A 26,869-nucleotide genomic window follows, 5' to 3' on the forward strand; every position below is an offset into this window, starting at 1 on the left:
CTTTTTCTTCACATGTTAATAACAAAAGATGTGATGTGTGTGTCCAGAGGTTTTGAGGTCATTTTAACTCAGCCTTAATGAGCGTTTAGTAATTCATTGGTATTATGACTAATGGATTACAGTCACTCAGCGTTGTTCATCGCCGTTTCTGACGACCACAACAGGGTTTTTCAAGTTTTGTACCTGAGAGTTGTCACAGGTATAAATGTATAAATGTGTGTTTGTTTCAGATGATGGATGAAGAAGCCACAAAGCGTTACCTCCGGACGGGTGACGAAGGACAGAACCAAGCTGAGGTACCAACTGTTTATATCACTTCAGCATGATCTCCTGACAAAACACAAAAACCTGTGATCCAGGTGTACCGTCTAGCTCCGCCCACCACCTCACCTCAAACCACTGGACAGAAATGACTGACAGGTGTTTCTGTGCAGGGATGAGACAGCTGAAACTACAGGATATGCTGAATCAGAGCGTGATGAGAGTGTAATCCTGCTCTTAATTAACATCTGTGTACTTCCATAGCTGCGTGAATATTATGGGATATTTCTAACAATCACGTTAAGTATGTTGCAACTGATGCTAAACAACCATCAGACCGGCCAAAAAATCAAACAATCAGCCAACCAAGTAACAAACAGACCAACCAAATCAACTGACCAGTGAACTGTTGACCTTTACTGATTCAGGTGTGATCTAGGTGTGATCCAGGTGTGATCCAGGTGTGATGGTCTAACAACAACAGGATCTTTAGATTGAAAACTGAATCCTCTCCTGATCGTCTCCCTCCTGACAGAGATAACCTGCTGCTCTGATTGGCTTGTTGTGTCCTTGGATGTTTTATAGTAATGAAAAGTGAATCATTTACTGCAACTGCACACACACACACACACACACCCACACGCATTCTCTCTCTCTCACACACACACACACACACACAGGTGCAGTTTGTCCTGAGGGTGGTGCTAGAGTTAAAGGTCGTGAGGTCATTCAGATCAAGTGAAGTTCAACATGTGCTCTGCTGAGAACACTTTCCATTATGTGCCCATGACTGTGTGTGTGTGTGTGTGTGAGAGAGAGAGAGGTTTAATGATTACTGCAATGACACATAAATGTGGTTTATTAAGTGACAGAGAGAGAGAGAATGATGGACGTACCAAAGAGGTCAAACAAATGGACAAGAGTGAGATAAACAAGAGACGGAATGTGCAAACAGTGCATATGTGTGTGTGTGTGTGTGTGTGTGTGTTTGATGTCAGTGAATTTATTTAACTCTAGAAATTAACACTCATTAAATATGTCCTTATAGATTTGATCTGACCGTGTCTTTTGTCAATAATCATTCTGTTTAAAGAATAACTAACCCCAGTACAGATTTATATGATTCACACTGCTTCTACTAGCCAAGTGCTAACAGCTCACTTAGCCCAGGGCTAAATGTTGGGGATTAATTCAATGTAAAGAAACACTTCACCCAAACATTTTACATAAATAGGTGAAGTGTCGTAGTCCACAAAAAAATTCCTGGAGCTTCACATTAAAACAGAGTTGCAGCATTCTGAAAGGACAAAAAAGACAAAGATGAGCTGTTAGCTGCTCCAGTTAGCAGCTCCAGTTAGCAGCTCCTGTTCGCAGTGTGCTCATGGATGTACAGACGACAGTCACTTGATCACTGTGAGACTGAGGAAAAGTTAATTCCAGATTTTTCTCAGTAGAGTTCTGAATGTTTATTTTTTTGTTGTTGTCCCTGGACATCAGACATAAAAACATCCTGGAGAGTTTTACTTCACACTGAATCAAATATGACAAAGTAATGAGACTTTTGACGTGAGTTTTACACTTGACATGCGGGTGTAGCTTTTTAAATATTAAATATTTAAATATTTTAAATTAAGTCTCCAGCTACTTCAGTGGTTTAGCAGAGCAAACAGTTTAGCAAGTCTTTTTTTTCACTGTTGTCTGTATGTCTCTCTCTCTCTCTCTCTCTCTCTCTCTCTCTCTGTCACATGCCACATGTGTGTTATCATAACTAATTTAAATACACACACTCCCTCACACACTCTCACACACCTGGCTGTGGTGGAAGCGAGGGAGTAAAGTTCAGGTTGGTCAAGAGGAGAGAGAGATCACCATCCTGCCGCAGAGGAAGACGGACGAAATGGACGAGACTGCTGGGGTGAGTGGTCGACCACACACACACACACACACACAGACACACACAGGCAGACACACAGACACACACACACACACACACACACACACACACACACACAGACACACACAGGCAGACACACAGACACACACACACACACAGACAGGCACACAGATATACAGACACACACACATACACACAGATAACCCTGAACTCTGAGGCCAACTATTAATAGAAAGAGTGTGGTTGTGGTCAGTAACATGAACATGTTCAGGCCAAAAGTTTGTGGACAGCTGAGTCTGAACAAAGTCCTAATGTAACTTGAGACAGCAAAAAGTTAATGACAGCATATTAACAGAGTTTATTGCTGTTTTTATTTTTATTCTTTTATTTTAGGAATTTCTGAGCAACAGGAAGTCTGTTGTTGCCATGGAAGCATTACTCTGTAGTTGTTTTCATTGTAGCAAATAGTTTTCATTAAAAATATAATGAAATAGCAGTTAGCATCTCCTGTTAGCATCTCTTGTTAGTAGTGAACTCATGGATATACTGTCACTGTATCACTGTGATACTGCAGAAATGTTAAAACATGAAGATTCTTAAGGGAGTTCTGAATGGACTTTTGTTTCTGCCTTCTAAGTAGATTTATGGACATTTATTTTGAAAGGACATCAGAAGTCATGATTTCCTCTGGAGGTGGAAGTTGAATCTAAAAACATGTGTTTTGTGTCTGAGGAATCATGATGACTCAGTTTGGACTCTGGGAGGAAGTGTGATTCTTTTGTTTTGATTTAGTCAGATAGTCTCTATTGATATTAGCTGAATTAGCTGTTAGCATCTCCTGTTAGCATCTCCTGTTAGCAGTGTAAACATGGATGTACAGATGACTGTGATACTGAAGAAGAGTTGAAACATGAAGATTCTCAGGGGAATTCTGCTTTCACACTGAAGGGCTCTGCTGTGATTTATGGAGGTTTGTTTGCAGTGGACCTCAGTGATACCGGCGCCCCTGTTGGGTCAAAGTCGCACCGGTTCAAGGAATGTGTGTCAGATGTCTTTGTGTTTACATTTCAGAGAGTTATGAGGAGTGTAAGCACTCGAGGACTGGAGGGGACTGAACCAGAAAAGATTGTTAAACCAGGACAACTAAACGTTAGAGTTCACAACAAGTGTCCGTTTACTTTTGGCCACAACGTCCACGCTGTTTTAGTTTCTGTCCAGTAAGGTAGTTTTGGATTCATGTGTCCAGTGTTTAGCTCAAAGTTCTTGTGAGTTCGTCGCAGGTCTTATTGACGAAGCAGCGATTCTTCTGATGAGAGTGTAACTTTAATGACGACTGAAGAGTTGAAGTTCTAGAGTTGTGAGTGATCACTTCTTCTGTGGTATAGACAGAATATATTTATTCCAATCTCTTCTGCCTGATTGGTCTGTTTCTCCAGTGTTAGTGGAATGTTTGGATCCACATGAACTCACTCAGAACTCAGAATTGTTCCCCAAAAATTATGTGAAAATCTGTATAACAAAAACAATAGTACAAATACAGAGCGTAACATAAATCCACTCTGCATGTTATCTGTGTTTGTGTGTTCAGATGAAGACGGGAGCGACCGGCTCGTCCTCCTGCTGCTCGTCTTGCATCAGCCTGAAGGACAGATGTCCTCGACCCACCGGACTCGTCAACCTGCTCGTCACTAAAGGTGACTTAATATCAGTCTCAATATTCAAATCATCCTCAGAGCAGGTTTCTCAGTCAGCTGTTGTCATTGAAATGTGCTCAAGTGTATGAAGTAGAATCAGGTGAACAACACAAAGTGGTGCTGTAAGAAAGCTCATGGTATGTGTGTGTGTGTGTGTGCAGCGTGTCTGTTCGCGCTGCTCTTCGGAGTCGTCTGGTCCATCACAGGACGCGAGTGTTTACCTGGAGGAAACCTGTTCGGCCTCGTCATCCTCTTCATCTGCTCCGTGCTCGGAGGGAAGCTGGTGGGAATGATCCAGCTGCCCACGCTGCCCCCCTTCCCCCCACTACTTGGTACGACCCCCACAGGTGAAACCACTCCAAGTCCAATTTGCAGGAAATTAAAAAAGTAATAACCTGGATGTTTGTGGCAGGTATGCTTCTGGCAGGTCTGGTGTTGCGTAATGTTCCTTACATAACGGACGCCGTCTACATCGACACTCACTGGTCTGCAGCTCTGAGGAACATCGCCCTGTCAATCATCTTGACCAGAGCTGGACTGGGCCTGGACCCCTCTGTGAGCACACACACACACACACACACACACACACACACACAGTAGAATATACATGTACTGCACATACTTTGTTACATTCGTGTGTGTTCATTCAGGCGCTGAGTCGTCTGAAGGCGGTGTGTGTTCGTCTTGCGATCGGTCCCTGTGTGGTGGAGGCCTGCGTCATCGCCATCGTGTCTCACTTCCTGCTGGGTCTGCCCTGGGTCTGGGGCTTCATACTGGGGTAACACACACACACACACACACACAGACACACACACACACACACACACACACACACACACACTAAAGATAAATATCTTAATGAACACACCAGTCCAAATCTGTAAGATTGTACTGAAAATACATGAAAACGACTCTTTGTGTGTGTCCGTGTGTGTGTGTGTGTGTGTGTAGTTTCGTCCTGGCTGCAGTGTCTCCAGCGGTCGTGGTTCCGTCGATGTTGCTGCTGCAGAGAGAAGGATACGGAACGGAGAAGGTAAACCATCCACTCAGGGGTGATTCTCTGCCACCAGGGGGAGCAGGTGAACAGCCAGAGAGACGAGCCAGTCAGTGTAAACTGTCTGTCTAGGCTGGAACCTTCTAAATGACACCTCTAACCACCCAACAGACCGCTAGAACCTCATCAGTCACCGCTAGAACCCCTTTCAAGACCCTAAGAACATATTTGATGTTTGCTTATATCTATAAGACCGACCAACCCTTCTTACTGACTATTAGAACCTCCTTATCAATCACAAGAACCTTCTAATGGACCCTTTAGAACTCTTCAGTGACCAACCAAACCACCTGTAGACCCCTGAAACCTCCTTGAGGTTATAGTGGTATATGTCCTCTCTAACAACAAGAACCACCTAAAGAATCCTACGAATGTTCTTAATGATGACAATAACCTCCAAAAAGACCATGAGAAGTAAAAAAAAACACCTGTAGGAGATTTAACCCCACTGAGTGACCACGAGAACATCCTCAGGACTCCTATAACCCTTTCAGTGGCAACTAGAACCTCCCCATGTACCCCTAGAACCCCTCAATAGCAACTAGAGCCCTGTCATTCAGTGTGTTTACGTGACACTCAAGAAAACCGAATTACTGGGTTAGTCTGACTATGATTGGATCTTTAAGATGCATGTATATACCTGAGTCTGACTAAAATCGGACTGGATCGGATTTCTCATAGTCGAAATAAAGCACCCAGATTATTTGATTGATAGTCGCATTACTCCTGCATGTATACGTTCCATCAGATTGGACTGGATTTTGCGTTCTGTGCGGGCGTGAGATTTATTCCCCGGGGCCGTGAGCCGGAAGTAGACGGACGGCGGCAGCAGCGTCTTTCCTCCGAAATCACCGTGAGAAATAACGCCATTGTGCACCTAGTTTGTGTAATTATCATGTTCACCATATACGAAATGTACAAAGATGTAGCTTCGTCTCGTTCTTCGTACGCCATCTTTCTTGAATGCCGAGGCAGCTGGTGACGTAAAGAGGTCAGCCGGAGGTGTTTCTGTTACCACTAGTTGAAATGGGTACAGCGCCAACTAGCGTACCGGGTATGACATGCTCCGGCCAAAAATCCGATTTTATCACCGGCATGTATACTCGGACAATTGCAGTTGTCTGATTGAGTAGCAGAGTCGGACTATTGCTGTAATCCGACTAACCTGTGCATGTAAACGCACTGAATGACTACTGGAGCCCCCACATCTCTGATGACCACTGGTCTAGTGGTGACTACAAGAACCACATGTAGTGAATCTAACCCCTTAGTGAGCATGAGAACCATCTGAATGACTGCTAGAACCCCTGTATTCCCCTTAGAACCTCGGTGATGTCCATTTATGCCCCAAAGGCCAAAAAGACTTTCCCAGTGACAACAATAACCTCTTAAATAACGACAAGAACCTCTTTAGTGATTAAAAAAACACATAAAATATCCTTTATGACAACCATAACCTCCTAATTGACTCCTAGAACCTCCTTAATGACCATTACAACCATCCATAGGATGATCTCCTGGGAGACCATGCCTAAAGGACCATTAAAATCCTCTCAACACTAACAAGAACCTCAGAAAGGTCCCTTGGAACCTCCTCAATGAAAACAGTCTTTTAAAATACCACTAGAAGCCCTTCGGTGAGTGAAAGATCCACTTTTAGGAGCTCTAATCCCCCCTTTGTGATGCTCATGGACTCGTTAAACCCACAAAAAAACCACTAGAACTACCTCAAGAACCTATAGAACCTGTTCTTGATGATGTTAGCAGTGTATAAAAAGATGACAAACTAAAGTCCTCTCCAACATACAGTGTGTTAAAAAGCTCCACCAAGAGCCCTCAGAACAACCTCAGTGTTACTCATTTTGATGTCATGATGTTCCGTTGATACTCTGTGATGTTTTATTAAGGTTCTAATATCATTCTGTGTTGTTGTTCAGGGGATCCCTACCCTGCTGATGGCTGCAGGGAGTTTTGACGACATTCTGGCCATAACAGGGTTCTCCACCTGCCTGGGAATCGCCTTCTCTACAGGTCTCTACAGGAGAACAGCGCTCTGTTCTGTTTTGTTCTGTTCATTTCAGTTCTACTTTATTCTGTTCTATATGCTGTGTTTGTCCTGCAGGTTCTACGTGGATGAACATATTGAAGGGGCTGCTGGAGGTGGTGGGAGGGGTCATAGCCGGGATGATCCTGGGTCTGTTTCTGTGCTGCTTCCCCAGCAAAGACATGGTGAGAGTGTGGATTGAGATTGTGTTATGCCATTGTAAATCTTAATGTAACTGAATTCTTTAAATCCCTGCCTGTCTCCCTGCAGGAGGACCTGGTGTTGAGGAGAACCCTCATGTTGTTGGGTCTGTCCATATTTTCTGTCTTCTTCAGTCATGTTATTGGTTTTGCTGGAGCTGGTGGTCTTTGCACACTGGTGCTGGCCTTTCTGGCTGCTCTGGGCTGGAAGAAAGACAAGGTAACACACATCAGAATCACTTCAATGGTTTCACACAACATCAGCAGTCTTTTAACTGATGACATCACTGGATCTGTTCAGGCCCGGCTGTTTGAGGTTGTTGTGTATCTTTACATCCAGGCTCCAGTGGCAGCCATGGTGGGCCTCTCATGGGATGTCTTCCAGCCACTCCTCTTTGGTCTGATTGGAGCAGAAATCACCATAACAAAGCTCAACCCCAGCACAGTGGGTAAGAACTGTACTTGAAACAAACAGAATATAATTTGGACCTGGTCTCAGTACTAGGAACCAAGTGGACCAGGGAGCAAATACTTTATTTTTAACAACTTTTGGCTGCTGTTGGTCTGGTGTCTATGTTCAGGTCTAGGTTTGGGCTGCATCAGTATCGGTCTGGTGATCCGAGTGCTCGTCACCTTCCTGCTGGTTCATTTCGGAGGATTCAACCTGAAGGAGAAAGTCTTCATCTCTGTGGCCTGGCTGCCAAAAGCCACCGTACAGGTCTGTATGTATGTGTACCATAACAATAGAAACTCTAGATCCTAATCCCTGACAAGAACCAAAATGACCCCTTACAGCTCCTCCATGACAACTAGAACCTTCTAAAGGACCAACAGTATCTCCCCACCACTAGAACTTTCTAGAGGACCATTTGAACTAGCCGGAAGACCTCTAGAACCTTACCAACAACCACAAGAACGTCCTATAGGACCCCTTAAACAAGTACAACTACTACAACAAACAATTCCTATAACTACCCACATAACATCTAGAGCCTCAACAGTCATCATTAGCACCTTTAAAGGACCTTTAGGACCTAAAAGACCCATAAAGTAACAATACAATTATAGCCAAATGACATCAAGAGCCACTGGTAAGTTTTTAAATGTACCTCTAGAACCATCTGATGGACGTGTAGAACCTCCTGAATGTCTTAGAAACTCTTGAAGGCCCTGGCATCAATAACAAACATGTATTTGAAGTTCTCAGAGCATCTTAATTTGTGCTCTTTTGTTCATTTTGTGTCAGGCTGCTATTGGCTCCAAGGCGTTGGACATGGCGAGGGAGGAGGGGGATGAGACCTTGATAAAGTTTGGTTTGGATGTGCTAACGTTGGCCGTGTTAGCCATCCTCACCACAGCACCTATCGGAGCGTTGGGTATTGGACTGGCGGGACCACGTCTCTTGGCCCGGCAGGTCAAAGGTCAGTGCACACCCATCCACTTTGGTCTTTTTACATTTGATGGTTTGAAATCACATTTAACGACCCTTTTGATCTTAATTTCAGCAGACGAGACAGAAGGTGAAGACACAACTTTGAGTGTGACCGGCCATGAAAAAGACAACGGGACCCTTGAGAGCAAGTTGTGAAGCATCTGATTGGACAAAAAAAGCTTTATATGATACACATTAAGTTAACCTTCTGAAGTTAATGATATGTTTTATAAAATATCTTTGCTGTATGTATGTAACCTCTGTTGTATATGAATATGATATTATATGTATGACATTATATATTCTGTGATCTTCTGTAATTGGTCCTTTTATTAAGATTAATATTTCCAACAGTTATTGTGATGACATGTGATCTTTAACTGGTCTCTCATACGTGCCTCTAATAAAATGCTCAATAAACACTTATCAGTAAAGATTAAATGTGACCTCCTCTTTACAAAGCAGCAGTTCTGAGAGGTTCTGGTTTTTCTGCCCTGCTGGAAAAACCAGCATAAACTCTGTGCTGTGATTTGGCCAAAGCACTGTGAAGTTAACGAGGACCTTTTGAAACTACAAAAGCCAAATATGAATCTGTCTTTGGGCGTTTCCTGTTTATTATTATTTTTTCTTCCTCACACCTCAGACCACACTGCAGCCATCTACAAGAAAGCACACTGTCAGAAAGGGACATTCATTTCTTAAGAAGTCATTTCTTAAAGCTACAAGCCTTAACAATGCTCTGGTATTAGTTGTGGCAGACTCAGCACTACAGTACTTTAATGTTAGCCTGTTGGAGTGGAGATGCTAACATTGACGTTCATGTAAAATAAGCTAACATTGTTGTTAGCCTGTCGAAGAAGCTAACACTGTTGTAAGCCTGCTAGAGAGGCTAATATCTGTACAGGCCTGTCAAATAAAGATGCTAACCAGCGAGCTTGTAGCTTAATTGTTTAATGTTTAAACAGAGACAAGCTGTAGCTGTTTCCCCAATTTCCAGTCTTCATGCTAAGCTAAGATAACCAGCTGCCAGCTTCATGTTTAGCGTACAGGCAGGAGAGAGGCATTCAGCTAATCTAAGAAGCATCTTTCCTGAATTGTCGAACTTTCTAAGAAGTTGAAATGACATAAGTGTTGAAACATATAGAAGTGTGTGTTCTTCTTCAGTCAGGAATCCTTCACAGCGGATTTCTTTGTATAATAATGTTGACTGCTGCTCCTTCTGTTCTTTTAGTATGAGGTGAAAGGACTCGAGGCCACATCTGATCACGCAAACAGGATGTGAGCTTCGTCTCTTGTTCCTGCAGCTCACTGTTCACATAAACAGGTGACAGCAAACAGCAAGTGATGCTTAAAGATACTTGGAACAATTAAAAATGACAGATAAAAACATTAATCAAAGACATTTTCATATTTGGATCCCAGAACTGAGTTTGATTAAAAGTAGTAGCATGTACTTTCTTCTGTGTTGTGTGCAGATCTCACACCCCCTCCTACTCTTCGCGTGGTTTAAAAAAGAGGATGTTAAATAAACCACATCTGCAACCAGACGGTCAGTGAAGCTCCAGCCTGCAGACGACATGAAGTCAACGCCGCTGCTCGTCTGTAAGTAGATTCATCATTTCAATCCAAAAACATTCACTTTACTTTGAAACAAATCAACACTGAAGATGTATTTTTGTATTGAAAATAAAGGAAATCAGGATGCTGTCTGATTGTGATTTCAGCAGTTATTAAATATTAAACCATTGATAAAGCAACAATGTGTAAGTGTGTGATCTGTGCCGGTTGTTTCAGTGTTGTTGATGGTCTCCCAGACATGTGCCCACAGTCGTGGTGAGTTTCAGCTCTCGTGTATTTCTCTCTCTGTGTGATTAAAGCGTAAACATTCAGGTTGGCATTATACTGTTAATGTTAATATATCCTGAAAATCTCTGATGAACTTTGATGTGTTTTTGCTGCCTGCCGCCCACCGCTCAACGCTTCCTGTCTGTCTGAAGTCCGCTCGCTTGTTGCAAAGACAGTTTGACCTCCTCAGCGTAAAAAACAGTATCAGTTGTTCCCACAAATACCCCGATATGACGCCTGTGTGTGAACTGAGGGCGGCGCTCGCTCGTGGTCGTAATAACTGAGTAACGGGTTGGATGGAAACACAGTGAAACCTTAAACGTCAACACCAGAGACCACTAATCATTTCCTGTTTCCATCCAGCAGATAACATGAATTTCTCTTAAAGTCAGTGTCCACTGCAAACTCAGAGTCTTTAAGATATTGTGTAGCCTCGTCAGATCAGATCCAGGTAGAAACCTGGTGTAGGCTGGTCTGCAGTCTGTGGGAGGTTCACACATCCTTCTGTTCACAGCACATATGAGATGTGACATTGGACGGGTCTCGTACTTACAGATGAGTGATGGAGGCGAGGGGCTGCTGACATTCACAGCTATGATACAAATGATTTATAGTTTTATTAGTTACCTTGTTCAGTGTCCTCGTTCACATCTGGTTCCTGACGCACACGTTGTTCATTCATGTTTTTGGTCTTTGTATTTGTTTGCTGCCTCTGTCGTCGTTACCGACTCTGAAGTTTCTGATGAGCTGTGCTGTCTGAACTACTGCACTTCATCCTGTGTTTCAGAAATATTGTTCTTATCACTGCACTTTATTTATTGACAACAGATGCAACTTTAGATTAAGATTTTACTAAACGTATGACCATTAGTTGAAAGTAACATAGTACTTTCACTTAAATACAGTGCTTGTGTAGAATTTTGCGGAAGTTGTACTTGAATATTTTCATGTCGTCCTTTGTCCTTTTACTTCAACAGTAATCTGTGTTATTAATCCAATTTGCAAAATTGGAGTGAGCATGGAGTTGTTACATAGGATGAATCTCTATAGACTGATATCTTTATGTAAAAGATATCTAAGTTAGATCCAAATTATTGTCAAATGATACCTGATGGGTTCCCAGAATGCATTGCAGCCATCGCTTTCCACCTCTTTTCCTCTTAACCTGCCTGTGCTGAAGAAGCTGTGACCTGTTTTGAAAACTGGTGGCTGACGCAAGTTTACAGAATAACAGAATAAAGTTCTGTTTCTGTTTCTTTTCCAGCCCATGTGACCGTCAGCCCCGACACGTCTCAGTTTAGAGAGTACAGGAAGATTACTGTGAGCTGTGAGCACAGCTCCGGTGAGTGGACGGTGTGGAGATACACAACCGGGTTAGTTTACCACCAACTATCTTCTCTGGGTTTGACGCCATCAACAGTAAATCTGATAGACTTCTTTTGATGAGGACTCTCCAAATCATCGGTTGTTTTTAAGGTCTTACTGGTTTCATTCTGAATCTTGATAATCTTTGATGATCAGTTCAGGCCAACATTTAGGGCCCTGATGTAAATGATGGTCTTAAGTCCGAGACACAAAGGTCATGTAGGGCGTGTCCAACTTCAGTGAGAGGCTAGGATCACTGCGTTACTTCAACATGTAAGTTTTTGACACACAACATGATAATGACATCATGAGTTTTGTGTTTACACCTTACATCTGACAAACTGGTACAGACCTGGGATTTGTATCTACCACAATGGTATCACAATCAGAAAATGGGCGGGGTGCCAAATTGCATTAAATGTAAATTTCTACTATGAGGTCCAGCAGTTTAACTTTGTGTATTAAGTTCTGACAGAATCAGTCAGGATCTTCTGTTAATTAAAGTTCTGTGTTCTTCTACACACCAAAAGCTCTCACACACAGTCCAGGGTCATAAAACAGCTGCGTCCTGATAAATCCTGAGCTCCATCAGAGCTGCATGAGTTTCCTCCGTCCTGACAAGTTCATAACCACAGCTTTCCATTTTACTGATAAAGTGTTCAACAACATTTTCAGCAGTGATATCAATCAAACTGAAAAGAGACCTTATAATTTGACACCTGTAGTGAACCTGCCGGTGTAGATTCATCAGGCTGGGCCTTTGACTTCAGGCCAGCTTTTTGTTGGTCTATGGTGCGAGAGTGTGCAGGTTACCTTTCTTTTGATTCCTGTTGGCCTCGCACGTTTGTGATGTGCATATTTTCAGCTTCTCCTACTTTTGAAAATGTATCATTCATCCTCACTTATAAATTTTGATTAATCTAGAGAATATGTCGACACATTTTCCTCAGACACTGGGCTGAGAATATAAGATAACGCCCCTGAACATACAAGAAAGAACCAGACGGATTGATTCAGGTTTTCTGACTGACATCAATCTGCTCAGTGCAGTTTCTAAAGTGAGAGTTTCACTAGAATCCACTGTAATAAAACAGATTTACTGTTGGTTAATAAAGACATCAACCATCATTCTTTTAACATTGTTTGATATCTATCATGTGTCTTTGTCTCCTAGTCCAGATCAAGTTTTGTCCCAGTGTGGCGATGGTTGGGGCGAACAGAAACCCTCCAACTGCGTCATATTGACCACCAAACGATCCGACAGCGGCGTGTACTGGTGCGAATCCAAACAAAGAGACTGTAGCAACACCATCAACATCACTGTTGGTAAGATTCATAACATGACAAGGACACTTCCTGTTCTTCTTCTTGTTTGTGGACATTTTTTAACCTGCAGATTTGACATCCATACGACACATGTGTGACTCATAACATGGGAAGAGTCACAAACAATTCAGCAGGAGTCAGCAGCACACTTCTGATTCACATGAATCGTTTAAATGGGAACTGATACAAGGAAGTGAATCAGGGTTTGTAAGATGATTCATCCTTCAGCAAAGCTTTTGTCTCAGTGTTTAAAATGTGTCAGCAGCTGTTGATCAGACTGACAGCTGCGTAGGTGGATGAAATGCTGTAGTTTGTCTGTGTGTTGAGGTGGAGCAGTGATCCTGCAGAGTCCTGTCCTCCCTGTGATGGACGGAGATGATGTCACTCTCACCTGTACAACAAAGACCTCCATCCCCTCAGCTGGTTTCTATAAAGATGACTCCTTCATCAGGACTGAGCCTACAGGTCACATGACCATCCACCGTGTTTCCAGGTCTGATGAAGGACTCTACAAGTGTAACACCATCAGTGATGGAGAGTCTCTACCCAACTGGCTGGGGATGAAAGGTAAAGATCAGGATCTCTCTGATATCTATGTACTGTGTAACATGTGACCAAGACTATAAAACACAACATCACTTCAGGGAATGACTCACATTACATTTACATACTGAGGAGAAAGCTGTGATGACAGAGAAGTTTGTGATTTCAACCTTTTCTTTGAGCATCATCTAGTGGAGGTTAGAGGAACTGCCTGTGGAGTCCCTCAGTGAAAGTCTTCGAGGCTGTTCACATTTGGAACCAAGTCCATTGCAAGTGTTCAGCTCTCAGTCCGTCATTGTACAGCTGACATTAGCATGCGTCCTGGAGACACAATGTTTTCACATAAAGACAGAGAGAAGTTAATGTAGAACATTTGCTGAATTTACAAGAAAGTCCAGATAATGCAGAACGAGTCAGAGACTGGGGACTTTCTCCACGGGGACAAAGAAGTAGCCTATATTGTTACTGTTTAGTGTCTTTGTAACATGTGAAATGTTTAGATCAATAACATGTTTCTTCTTTCATAAATGGAGTGTAAATGGTGAAAACAGTGTAAACAGTGTGTTCAAACAGCTGATCAATGTTGGCAGGTAAGACTTTAGCACTTTAGACACAGAAGCAGACAGGCTGGTACAGACATGCTGCCACAAACTGACACTTTTTACAAGGAGACAAACAACTTCAGCTGAAAGATTTAATGCTGAATTTACAACAAGGACACAATGAGTTAGAATCTGTCAGAGACACAGTTTCACTATGTTATAAAGTTTGTTTTAACTCAACAACTCTTCACTACATTTGTTAATGGAGTCTGGTGATGTTGTGTTACTGATTCAATGGTTGGATCAGTTGGAACAGACAGTGCACTCACAAACTTCTGCCACTAACATTGGCAGGTTAACAGAAATCAAACATGCCATTTACATTTTCAGACAGTGCGTAATGAATTCTGCCTGTTGTTGTGGTTTCTGCTTCTTCCACTTCTTTTCCTTGTTCTTGTTCTTCTTTTTCTTCTTCTGTTTCAAAGGACGTCAGGTGAGTCAGCGGACCTCTGGTCTTGTGGTCACACTCAGCTCAGACCACCTCTGAATGTGGTCCGAGTGATCCGATCACACCTGTTCTCCGCGCTGTGCAGGTGTGATTGGATCACTCAGGACAGATGTTGTGATACCACGTCTGACCAGAATATTTCTGTGTCCCCAGATGGTTCTCCCCCAGCCTCACTGTCATTGTCACCAGACTCATCTCATCTGCATGAGTATGAGAACATAATTCTGACCTGTGGTGACAACAGCCACTTTCACGGGTGGAGGGTCATGAGGGCCGTAATCACTCCCACCTCACGTGGCAAGCTGACCCGTCAAACCTGTGGAACGAATTGGGGAAGTCCCACCGGCGATCGCTGCGCCCTCCAAACAATCAAGAAGACTGACAGCGGAGTTTACTGGTGTGAGTCTCCAGCGAGGCAGCGGAGCAACTCTGTCCACTTGACAGTGGTCGGTAAGAGCAATGACGAGAACAGCTTCCACATGACAAAACTTCTCTTTTATTGAAACATTCAGCCAAAGTGTTGGCAGACTGAAGCAGATGAAGGTTGTTGGTAATAACTATTTCTCTTTTCTGTTGCTAGTTTTTTCACAATCTCCAAACTCTCAAGAGGAAACCATAAAAACAACCCCCAAGCTAGCAACCTACATGCTAAAAAACTAGCAAGTTACCCTCACGCTAAACTGGTTGCTAACGGTACAAACGCAAGCAAGCTATCAGCTATTACGTTTTCTTTTTCAGCAGTCAGCCATTGTTCAGGAACACTTCACCCAGAAATCTTGAATCCAGTTATCTTCTCCTCCCTTCATGTTGATATAAAGTTAGTGAAGTCTCATAAATGTTCATAACTTTATCGAGAACTATTTTCATGCACAAAAATGTTTGATCCAAACAAAGCAGCCACAGTAAAGATGTCCTGTAAGGACTTTGTTACTGACCCCTAAACAGCTGCACAATGCTAAGCTAGCACTTGCTTGACTAATAAATCAAGAATAGTAAAAGGATTGAACCAGAGAACCTGGATCCATCAAATCTAAAAGATCGCAGACGTTCATACAATACAAAATGACACGATACGATAATACAAGTAAATAAACGTCCTACATAGAACCAGAAAAAAACTACATTTAATTTTGTCTTCTTTTTTTTAAAGTCATATTATGTCTCTGTGCTCAGATGAAGGACTGATCCTGAGGATTCCTGTCCTTCCTGTGAGGAAGGGAGAAAACGTGACTCTGACCTGCAGAAACAAGACCTCCAGCCTCTCAGCTGATTTCTATAAAGATGGCTCCTTCATCAGGACCGAGCCTACAGGTCACATGACCATCCACGATGTTTCCAGGTCTGATGAAGGACCCTACAAGTGTAAAATCAGGGGTCATGGAGAGTCTCCACCCAACTGGCTGTTTGTTTTAGGTGGGTATGAGAAGGAAAGGTTGTTCTACCTGAATCGACCCAGCCTGAGACGACCAGGCTCAGGTTGACCAAATCTGACCAAATTCCATTCGAAGCAACCCAGTCACACCTGACCACACTGCACTGAAACAACAAGACTCTGCATGAATCAGCCCAACATGGCAAAAGTCAACTCGAGTGACTGGACCTGACTGACCGGACTCCACTCAAATCCTCTTGACCTGACGAGTTGATCTGACCTGATTCAAGTTGATGTGACCCGACTCTTCTAGACTCGACTTGAATTGACCAAGTGTCCACCCTGATCTGACTTGCACAAAATCCTCTTGATTGACCCGACCCAATAGACCACACTAGAATCAAACCAATCAGACCTGACCAGACTCCATTTGAACTAACCCCAGTAAACCTGACCAGACACTCAACTTAACCAAACTGCGCTTGATTTGACCTGACATGACTCAACCAGACCTGACTCGCCCCAAAGTCCACTAGATTGACTGGACCTAACTCTACCAGGTTCCACTTGAATCGACCTGACCGGGCCCAACTAGACTCCGCCCAAATCGACCCAATCTGCAATCAATTGCACTAGAATCAACAAATTTTGACTCACACAGATTCTAACTCAGATTGATCCGACCAGCCTCGATCAGGCTCCAGTTGAATGGACCCAGATGAAATGATAACGCTGCTGTAATTCCGCTTGTTAATTGTTGTCCAACGTTGTGATTGTTTGTAACATTTCAAAGTCTGCACAGAGATGCTTCTTCTTTCACGTTTGCCGAACTGTGTCTCATAATGTCTTTGAAGACTTTACCTGATCAGGTGTGTGTTTGTTTGTCTAGATCCTCAGGACGCAGCCTCGTTCACCTGGCGGCCTGTGCTGAAAGGGATCTGCTATGTTCTGAAGATCGCTCCGTACTGCATCTCCACTTTCTTCATGGTGCCGTTACTTCGTAAGATGCTCACAGGTAACACCGATCTACTCATACCGAGGACGTTACATCGAACCTGGACACTGTGTTGGGGGTGGAGCCACATTCATTCTTGAAATGTTGTGTTGAGTGTTGAGTTGTGTACTTGTGTTAAAGTTCCAACCAGAAAAATGAGCAAATTTCTTCAAGCTAACGCTCGTTTCATTTGGTCACTTTTTGCGACAACTTCCAGGAGAGAGTCAGAGATTGAGAGGAAGCAAGTCTGAGACTAAAAAACATTATTCTGATGATTCACTCAATAATGACTCACTCTACACAGGAAGGAAGCCGGCGGTTTTAAGCGAGGATGGCGAGGAGGCAGACCAGCCGTATGATGACGTCACCACCGAGCATCATTTCTGAGCTGAACTTATTCTCTTATATTGTTTATCAAAGTTTATGTTTTGTAATAAAATGACTGCGTTGGGCTTCATGTTTTTATCTATGAGTCTGAATGTTGAGCTGATTTTAACAGTTTGATGTTTAAATGTGTGTGTTTGTTTTCTTGATGGCTCAATAGCTGTGAATGTCAAATAAATACTGTGAATGTAACAATGTGATTCATGTAGCACTTTATATCAAGAACAAGTGTTTATTTATCGTTAATAAGACCCTGTAAGTCCATATCAGATGCTTATTAACCTTAACAGAATGATATAAATTTAGACAAAAGCATTAATGACACAGTATTTGTTAGACTACAAGACTTAGAAGAAACTTGACAATAGACTTTTTAATAAAACCTTGAGTTCCTTCATATGTTTATAATATTGAGTCTAACTATCATGTTAAACCTTTGCGAAGCCTGGTCCACGTTTACATTTTTCATCTGAGATGTGGCATCATGAATTCAAAATGGTTCAGGCTTAAGGGGATGCCAAGCACTGCAGGGTATCCTAGGTCTCTATGACTTATTATTTAATGCCTTGTTTTTATTTGAAATCTTTACACAACTTCCATTTTTCAGTCAAATAAAAATATTTCTAACTTCTTATTTGGTGGAAAATGTTGCTTTTATCAATTAAAGGTCCCATATTATACTATTTTTCATCAAATTCACACAGCTGTCAGAGGTCCAACAACACTGTGTTGGAAATGTATTGCCCCAAACCCATCGTGGTCCTGAATTTCAGCTGTCTAAAAGTCGCTCAATTGAGCTTTACTGAGAGCAGGCTGTTTCTGTGCCTGCATCTTTAAATGCTAATTAGATCCGTCTGTCAACGCCAGTGCCATAGAAAGAAGGAGTTGCGACACTCTGTGATGATGCCACCAGGGCAGTCACGTGGTTCATGTAAGCCCCAATAGTTCTAAAACATACGCTGGCTGTCATGTTCTTCTATGGGACAGACAGCAGCATTATTGCGTTATTTAACGGTAAATATTAGATATATATTTTTGGAGGAAAAGCTTAGTGTTCATGTTTAACTTTTCTCTTCCATATCATTCATCTGATCATAGACGTCTCATAATTTTCATTTTAGCGCAACTGGCCAGTATAATTGATTATTGATTGATTACCTTCATGGTAGTGCTAAAGGCCCCCACACACCGGCCCAACCGTTGGACGTCTGAAGCATTTGGAGAGACTCGGACGAGGTCGGGAACAAATATGTTTGGTGTGTTCAGGTGCATCGGAAGCTTTCGGAGCCGCGCGGACGTTGTCGGATCCGACTGAGCATGCGAAGTCTGAGGAGGTGGGCCGTCGGACGTCTGAGCCATTGGATTCTCTGATTGGCAGTGTGCTAGTGAATCAGCACAGTGTGTGGGAGGGGCGGAATACTGTGTGTGCATTGGTTTTCTACTCACTCCATTCCGTCATTTCTTGTTTTCATTCTTTGGAGTACTGGCACGAGACTAGCTGTTATTATGTCCGTTCAGGACGAATTAATCTGTGTTCGTTTAGTAATGCCTCGCTGCATGTTTAGTATGCAGCTGTTTTTGTCTGAAATAATTAAGTTTCGTTTTGATCGAAAGTAAAGAGAGTTGTGTGCATAAACCTCTAGTCCAGCATCTTTAACATTAGAGCCATCGGCTTATTTCATCTCGCGCAAGCGCAGAATGTACATGCTACTGTGGAGCTGGCAGAACATTGAAGCGGTGTGTTCAATGCAACTTTTGTGCCGAACGGGTCAGACGAGAGGCAACAGAGTGGTCGGAGAGTGGTCGGATAAGGCATTTAGACGTCTGGGCGGTGTGTGGGGGCCGTGGTCCATTCAGCATTCACCTAGCAGCTAGCTCACTTCTTCTGATGAAAAGTGGCGACCCCCAGGACCACAACATGAAACATGATCATGTTCAGACTAAGAATATAATGTTAAGATCAAGCCACACACATATTATCAAAACTATTACAGAATAAAACTAATTTACGCTTGTATGTTTTGGTCTATAGGTAAGTGCAGAGCTATTAAGATTTTTCACTGTGGTTCTGGGTTAGTGCACAGAGTAAGAGTAAGGGTAGCTGTAACTCAACCCAAATAACTTAAGCAATTAACTATTATGATAAAACATTTGTAACTCCTGTTACAGCTATTGAGACATCAATGTTTGGATGGCTGATACAAATTGAGGTTTTCAAAGAAAGTATTTATTCAAGATTTTTTTTATTGAAGTTTTCTTAATATATCAAATGTGCAGTGAGTTATAGCCATTACAGAGACATGAAATGAGTATGGTATAACAAACACAGCATGCACCAATGAGATGTGCAAGAATCAAAAAAAAAAAAAGAAAAAAAGAAGAAAGAGAGATAGAACAGCATACAAAACAATCCCTCCCCTGTCACTGCCAAAGCACTAGTCATAGCATAAGATCACTGTTACACCAAAAGCCTATGCTCGGAGTGAGCAAGAAGTGTGCAGCGTAGTTGAGCTGTACTCAAGGGCCAAACCTTTACAGAGTCTGGAATGCTTTTAGGAAGGGACCCCACATTTTCTGGAACTTCTTATTTTATTGCTGGAGTGAGTGTCTGATTTTCTCCAGTTTCAAGAAGGACATGATGTCTTCCAGCCATTGTGTATGAGTGGGAGGGAAAGCATCCTTCCACTTGAGCAGAACTGCTTGTCGAGCCAGAAGGGAGGCAAAAGATAAAGTGCGTTGTTTTGTTCTGATAAAAGGAGACCCAAGTCCTCCTCCCATGCTTTTTTTATGCTTATCTGTGGGGGCACTCCTGAGATCCAACAGCCTGCCGAAATTAGCCTCTTTTACAGTGGATCTATAGAAAGGACAGTGTCAACAATAGTTAAGTCTGTTGCTGTTATGGATCTGGATGTCTGAGAGAGAACAAGATGCCTTGCCTGAAGATACCTGAAAAATGTTTTACTTAGGGAGGCTGAATTTTCTACTCAGCTGCTCAAATGATGCCAAACTGTTGTTTATAAACAAATCTTTAAAATGTACAATACCTTTCTTGTGCCCCTCTCCATCGCCACCCAGTCAGGACAGTCAGGCTGGCCATAGCAGGAGGACCAAAACGCAAGGCAGCACAAGTTAGCAGCCCAAAAATTTGGAAGGGCCAGACCCCCTGTTGCCTTGGTCTTTTGAAGGTGAATCTTGTTTAAACATGGTCGTTTACCCCGCCATAAGTATTAAGAAATAACTGTGTCGAGAAGTTGAAAAAAGGAACCAGCGATAAAGAGTGGTAAGGCCTGGAAAAGGTACAGAAATGTGGGTAGAATGGTCATTTTGACTGAGTTGATGCGACCTACAAGAGACATCGACAGGGGTGAACACTGTGTTAGGGTTTGTTTAGTTTGATTTAACAATGTGGTAAGAATCTCTTGGAAAAGATATTTGTGCTTCCTTGTCATGATATGCCCAAATAGGAAAATTTGTTGTTCTCAATTTTAAAAGGCAAACTGGTAAGGTCTAAGGCACATGCTTCATTGTTGATGGGGAAGAGCTCACTCTTATTGAGATTTAGTTTATAGCCTGAAAGTTTACCGAACTGACAAAGCAGCGACAGAATGGGGGTAAAGAGGCCATCAGATAAGAGATGCAGAGCAACAGGTCGTCCGCATAAAGTGAGACTTTATGCTCAATGTCACCTCTCCTCAATTTAGTCTTGAGTTCCAACCGCTTTTTGTAAAGATCTGGAGACTTGGTCCAAGCATATTGTTCATCGATCTCTTTGATTTGGTGGGCAAGGTCTGATCGCTCCTTATAGGATTTTCGCCTCACTTGCGCAGTGTAAGATATTATCTGTCCCCGGAGATAAGCCTTAAGGGAATCCCATACGATTAGACTAGATATGTCCAAAGACATACTAGTAGTGAGAAAAAAGGCTATTTCCTTTTCCATGAATTTAACAAAATTATCGTCCAACAGCAAAGTTGAATTAAATGAAGTTTGATAAAGTAGATTCGGGAACTTAGACCACACCTAGAACGCGTCCCATTTCCGCACCAGAAGCATTTAAGCACACCGCATTCGTTTCTTTCTCCTTGACTCAGTCTTCACATCCCTCCCCCCCAAACCCCTCTTCTTTTTTTTTCTTCTCTTCTCTCCTCCTTCATCTCCTTACAGGAACCACCGGGGATCATTCCCAAAAGAGGAAGCATGGAGACGGCTCCCCCACCCAGAGTCTCGGCTTCCCAGATCCACTCACGTCCCACCGCCACCAACCTACACTGGTCCACCAACCTCCTCCCTCATCGTACTGCCTACAACCCTGACTCCCCCCTTCATCCCTTCATCCTCACTCCTGCCCTCTTCCCCTGATCCCCCCCTCTACACTCTACTTCCACTCTTCTCACTCATCAGCCCCCCCACCACTCTTCAATCCATCCCCCCACCTCTTGACTATTGTTGTACCTGTTTCTGTCTGTTTGTCTGTACCAGCATTATCTACTCCACGCCCCACCACTGCTTTTGTTTCCCTGTCGTGCTTTGTCTTTTGCTATTTATGTTTGCTATTGGTGTACTATCTGTATCTGCTATATCTCTGGAAGCGACTTTGGGTCCTTGAAAAGCGCTATATAAATTAAATGAATTATTATTATTATTATTATTATTTATCCCTCCATCCCTTCATCCCTCGACCCCCATCCTTTCATCCCTCTACCCTCGACCCTAAACTCATCCCTCTACCCTCAACCCTTACCTCTCACCCCTCCAACCCTCCATCCCTCTCCTCGAACCCTCAATCCATCCCTTCTACACATCGTCCATCCTACCAAATTCATACTGTTCAATAAACCTTTCTAAATTCATATCAGTATTTGGCGTGGTCTGTGTTAGTGAATTCACCACTGTCTGTCTTTTTGTGGTAGGCCAGGAAGGGACATGGTGAGGACAATAGGAACATGGTCAGAGATGACAATGCTCTGATAAGCACAGGAATGAACCAGGGGAATCAATTGATTGTCAATGAAAAATAATCAATCCTCAAGTATGTGTGATGGATGTGTGAAAAAAAGAGTATTCTCTGTCGCATGGGTGTAAAGAGCGCCACACATCGCAGACATTATAGTTAGAAAGAAAAGCCTGAATGAAACGGTCTGACCCACTCGCTGTGCCAGGGTTCGTAGAGGATCGGTCCAAAATCAGGTCGAGCCAACAGTTAAAGTCGCCACTGAGTATGAGAGAATATGTATTAAGATCTGGGAGCAGGGAGAACACTCGTTCAAAAAATGTTACGTCATCCACATTGTAAACATTTACAAGTACAACTAGTGTGTTGTATAATTTGCCAGAGATAATCACATATCGACCAAACTTGTCAGAAATCACATAATGCAGTTCAAATGAAACATCCTGACTGATAAGGATTGAAACTCTTCAGGCTTGGCTTGAAACAAGGAGTGAAATCCCTGCCCGAAGCATCCAGAAAAGCAGGCGGCTATTGTCTGAACAGTAAATATGGGTTTCTTGTAGAACGGCTATTTCTGTTTTGAGTTGTTTTAGATGTGAAAAGGCCTTTCTGCTTTTAACAGGGTAGTTTAGACCCTTAACATTCCAGCTCACCAGCTTCAAATGTCTACTCATACCGTTTGACAGGGAATATTTGGATGTGAGAACAGTTACCTAGGCAAAAAACTTTAGGAAGATTGGATGTGACTAGTGTAAAGTGTTAGTTTCAAAGGAAATATTTCTGGCAGTGACATATCCCTCCAACCCACCCTCCCCAACCAAGACAGCTGCTAGAAAAAAAAAAGCAGCAAGCTCTTCAGAACAAACATTACACAATGACCGATCTTTCTGTCTTACACTAACTAACTACTGCTCCCTTACGATGAACATTTGTGGAATTGGCACCTCAAAGACAACATGTATACTTAAGAAAGAAAAAATCCCTTATCAAAATAAGACTTAGATGCCCTGATATGAGCTCTAAAATATGATTACACATAACATAAAGCAAATACAAATTCCTGGCCTAAGCATATTGTCAACCAAAATTATTACAGAGCTTGCAAAAAAAAGTTAAAAACATATCAGAACAAGTCAGATAAAATTGGATATTAATGATGCTGTCAAAAGAACCAGGCTGCACGTGATGGGAGAATGAAAATAAATTCAGTTTCAAGCACACTGTCAATGAAAAATGTCTAAACAGCATAAGATTTGTTTGCAAATATGAATAATTATCAGTAATAGTTGTCTGACAAGGGGGGCGGAGCAAAGATAATAATGTATGAGCTGGAGGATTGAACATGCTCAACTATGTCAACAAATAGTAGTGAGTGGTAGTGAGTTGTTACACAGTCCCATAATGACGGTTTCAGAGACCGGCGGTGGCTCGCGATGTACTTGTGCGCCTCGTCCACGGAGCTGATCCACTTTCTGGCTTCACCGGACAGTGTGAGACAGAGCTGGGCGGGGTAGAGGAGAGCAGGCTTCAGACCCAGTTTATAAAGTTCTGCCATTACGCCACTGTTTTCTGCACGCTGGCTGTGAACTTCGGGGCTATAGTTCACCACAACCCGAATCTGCTGGCCGTGATATTCAGGTTTCCCTATCTGCCGTGCCTCTCTGATAAGAATATCCTTCATCTGGTATGGATGCAGGCGGAGGATGACTGGCCGTGGTCGCTGTCCAGGGGGTGGCTTGGATGCTAGAGAACGATGGGCTCTGTCGATTTCTGGTGGTGAGGGCACTGTGTTATTCCCACATAACTTGTTGACTGAGGTCTTCTGCAGCGAGTTCAAGGGACGAGACACATTGGCCATGGTCCTCCACTGCAAGCCGCATTTGGTCAAGCTGGCTGAATGTGGTTTTGAAGTCAGTAGCTAACGCCTTGCGATGTTCCTTGAGCAGCTTGGTGATAGCTTCCAAGGTTAAGCTAGCGATAGCATCTTCTTTTTTGCCCAACTTGCTGCCTTCCGCAGCCATTTCAGAAAAAACAGGGCTTGTTAACCGGTAGTTGGCCTTTTTACAACATACAAGTGCTCTCGGTATTCACAAAGATATCAAAACAGGAAAATAAACCACCATCCAAAACAAAATTAATTTAGGTAGCTCATGACTGTCCTTACCCTAGAAAGTAAAAAAAGGCAACAGAAAAAGTCCTACCGCCGCCCCCAGCTGTCGCATCAGTCATGCTTTACACATACTGTGCCTTCTCTCATCCATGTATTGTGGAAGTAAAAATAGAAGTTATACAAGTACACGAGACAATAACAGGGTGGATGACGTTAATAAAAATGAATAAGTAAATGAAATGAAAACAGATAAACAATAAAAATTTAATTTAAAATACCTAAATAAATTAAATGACACCATCAGTACAACAAACATATATATGCATTTAAGATCAAAGCAAAAGCAGAGAAGGGGAGATCTACAGACCGGCAATAACTGATATAATAACATAAATCATCCAGTGGAAGTATTCCAGTCTAAAGCATATCTCCCCTTATTTACAGTGTCGTGGAGGGGTGGGGGTAAGTACCTCAGAAAGACCGGCCATGTTCCCTCAAACAAATTATCATTCCCTTTCATTAGTGCAGTAAATCTTTCTAAGGGTAAAATTTTATACATTTCTTGGTACCATTGCTTGACAGTTGGAGGTTTGTCTCTTATCCACTGATTCAAAATACATCTCCTAGCCAAAAACAGAAGTTTGTCACAAAGTTTAAAATCTGTTCTACTCAGAGATGATGTTTTTGAAGGCAAGCTTAATATGAAGAGGCCAGAATCCTTTGTAACTTTAAGTGAGAAAAGTTTATTCAGTTCCTGGGCTACATCACTCCAAAACCTTGCAATTAAACGAGACTCCCGGAAGCAGTGAATGTCCGTCGCAAAAGACAATTTACATTTGATGCAAAGGAGAGAGGACTAGTTATCCATCTTGTTAAGAATGAATGGTGTTATGTTGGATATATGGACTATCTTACTTTGGGTTTCACTCATTCAGTTGCAAATAAATGTGGTTTTGGTAGAGACTATTGCTTCATGCCAGTCATCTTCGATAAATTGCCCACCAAGATCACAGTCCCAGTTCTGTATCACCTTCCTTATATCTGATGGATCTACGGAGTACAGCAGTGAATAGGAATGAGAGAGAAAATGTTATGTGCCTTTTCGATTCAGTACAAATAAACCTATATCACTGAGACAGGGAGTACCTGTGTGTACATTTTTCACCTTTCTGGCTGCTCTGGGCTAGGAAAAAGACAAGGTAACACACATCAGAATCCCTTGAATCGTTTCACACAACATCAGCAGTCTTTTAACTGACGACATCACTGGATCTGTTCAGGCCTGGCTGTTTGAGGTTGTTCTGTATCTTTACATCCAGGCTACGATGGCAGCCATGGTGGGCCGCCCATAGGATGTTTTCCAGCCGCTCCTCTTTGGTCTGTTCGGAGCAGAGATCACCATAGCAACCCTCAACCCCCAAGAACTATACTCTGATGATACTATACTACACAAACAGAATAACATTTGGACCTGGTCTCAGTACTAGGAACCAAGTAGACCAGGGAGCAAATACTTTATTTGAACAACTTTTGGCTGCTGCTGGTCTGGTGTCTGTATTCAGGTCTAGGTTTGGGCTGCATCAGTATGGGTCTGGTGATCCGAGTGTTCGTCACCTTCCTGCTGGTTCATTTCGGATGATTCAACCTGAAGGAGAAAGTCTTCATCTCTGTGGCCTGGCTGCCTAAAGCCACCGTACAGGTCTGTATGTGTGTGTACCTGTGGAGGATTGAGAATGTTGTGTTATGTTAGGAGATGTCCTCTAGGTAGCAGCATAGCCTAGGCCAAATGTTGTTTACTCAGTCGTCAGAATCTATAGTGCCACTGCTGGTATGTTGTTGACCTTTTTGCCATGTTCCCATTATGTTGAGAAGTGCCCCAGTAAACCAGCCTCAACTGACCTCCAGTGTCCGTCCATTCTTCAGTTATATCATAAAGATATTACAGTACCACAACAATAGAACCTCTAGATCCTCATCCCTGAAAAGAACCAAAATGACCCCTTACAGCTCCTCTATGACAACTAGAACCTTCTAAAGGACCAACAGTATGTCCTCACCACTCGAACTTTCTAGAGGACAATTTATCTAGCCGGAAGACCTCTAGAACCTCACCAATGACCACAAGAACGTCCTATAGGACCCCTTAAGCATGTACAACTACTACAACAATTCCTATAGCTAACCACAAAACATCTGGAGCCTCAACAGTCATCATTAGCACCTTTTAAGGACCTTTAGGACCTAAAAGACTCATAAAGTACAATTACAATTACAGCCAAATGACATCAAGAGCCTTTTCGTTTGCCAATGCTACGTTTTAAATGTACCTCTAGAACCTCCTAAGGGACAT

At 42.6% G+C, this 26,869-nt stretch overlaps 2 protein-coding genes across 4 annotated transcripts in view; both read left to right on the forward strand.

The window, feature by feature from the left end:
• Nucleotides 1-9,020, forward strand: part of LOC115589980 (sodium/hydrogen exchanger 9B2) — a 10,970-nt gene extending 1,950 nt beyond the window's left edge. The window contains exons 2-15 of one of the 2 annotated variants that reach the window (XM_030431198.1): nucleotides 231-296; nucleotides 2,087-2,176; nucleotides 3,744-3,849; nucleotides 4,011-4,181; nucleotides 4,262-4,404; nucleotides 4,500-4,627; nucleotides 4,801-4,882; nucleotides 6,841-6,934; nucleotides 7,026-7,132; nucleotides 7,218-7,367; nucleotides 7,488-7,596; nucleotides 7,729-7,865; nucleotides 8,394-8,568; nucleotides 8,653-9,020. In XM_030431198.1, the coding sequence (XP_030287058.1) occupies nucleotides 231-296; nucleotides 2,087-2,176; nucleotides 3,744-3,849; nucleotides 4,011-4,181; nucleotides 4,262-4,404; nucleotides 4,500-4,627; nucleotides 4,801-4,882; nucleotides 6,841-6,934; nucleotides 7,026-7,132; nucleotides 7,218-7,367; nucleotides 7,488-7,596; nucleotides 7,729-7,865; nucleotides 8,394-8,568; nucleotides 8,653-8,735 (1,641 nt within the window). In that variant the 3' untranslated portion in view covers nucleotides 8,736-9,020. Of the gene's footprint in view, nucleotides 1-230; nucleotides 297-2,086; nucleotides 2,177-2,908; nucleotides 3,126-3,743; nucleotides 3,850-4,010; nucleotides 4,182-4,261; nucleotides 4,405-4,499; nucleotides 4,628-4,800; nucleotides 4,883-6,840; nucleotides 6,935-7,025; nucleotides 7,133-7,217; nucleotides 7,368-7,487; nucleotides 7,597-7,728; nucleotides 7,866-8,393; nucleotides 8,569-8,652 lie in introns of those variants that run through there. The other variant, XM_030431199.1, reaches the window with a different exon arrangement.
• Nucleotides 9,021-10,133: 1,113 nt separating this feature from the next.
• LOC115589995 (sialoadhesin-like) lies at nucleotides 10,134-17,650 on the forward strand. 2 transcript variants are annotated; one of them, XM_030431222.1, is made up of 9 exons: nucleotides 10,134-10,181; nucleotides 10,374-10,412; nucleotides 11,689-11,797; nucleotides 12,964-13,115; nucleotides 13,443-13,682; nucleotides 14,862-15,158; nucleotides 15,882-16,121; nucleotides 16,970-17,095; nucleotides 17,379-17,650. In XM_030431222.1, the coding sequence occupies exons 1-9, from the start codon at nucleotides 10,157-10,159 to the stop codon at nucleotides 17,459-17,461; spliced, it is 1,311 nt and encodes a 436-aa protein (XP_030287082.1). In that variant the 5' UTR covers nucleotides 10,134-10,156; the 3' UTR covers nucleotides 17,462-17,650. The 2 variants fall into 2 exon arrangements, with proteins under 2 accessions (XP_030287082.1, XP_030287083.1); XM_030431223.1 differs by lacking the exon at nucleotides 10,374-10,412 and having other exon boundaries at nucleotides 10,153-10,181.
• Nucleotides 17,651-26,869: the final 9,219 nt, after the last annotated feature.

This window comes from Sparus aurata, chromosome 10 (assembly GCF_900880675.1).
Source record: "Sparus aurata chromosome 10, fSpaAur1.1, whole genome shotgun sequence".
Taxonomy (NCBI): Eukaryota; Metazoa; Chordata; class Actinopteri; order Spariformes; family Sparidae; genus Sparus; species Sparus aurata.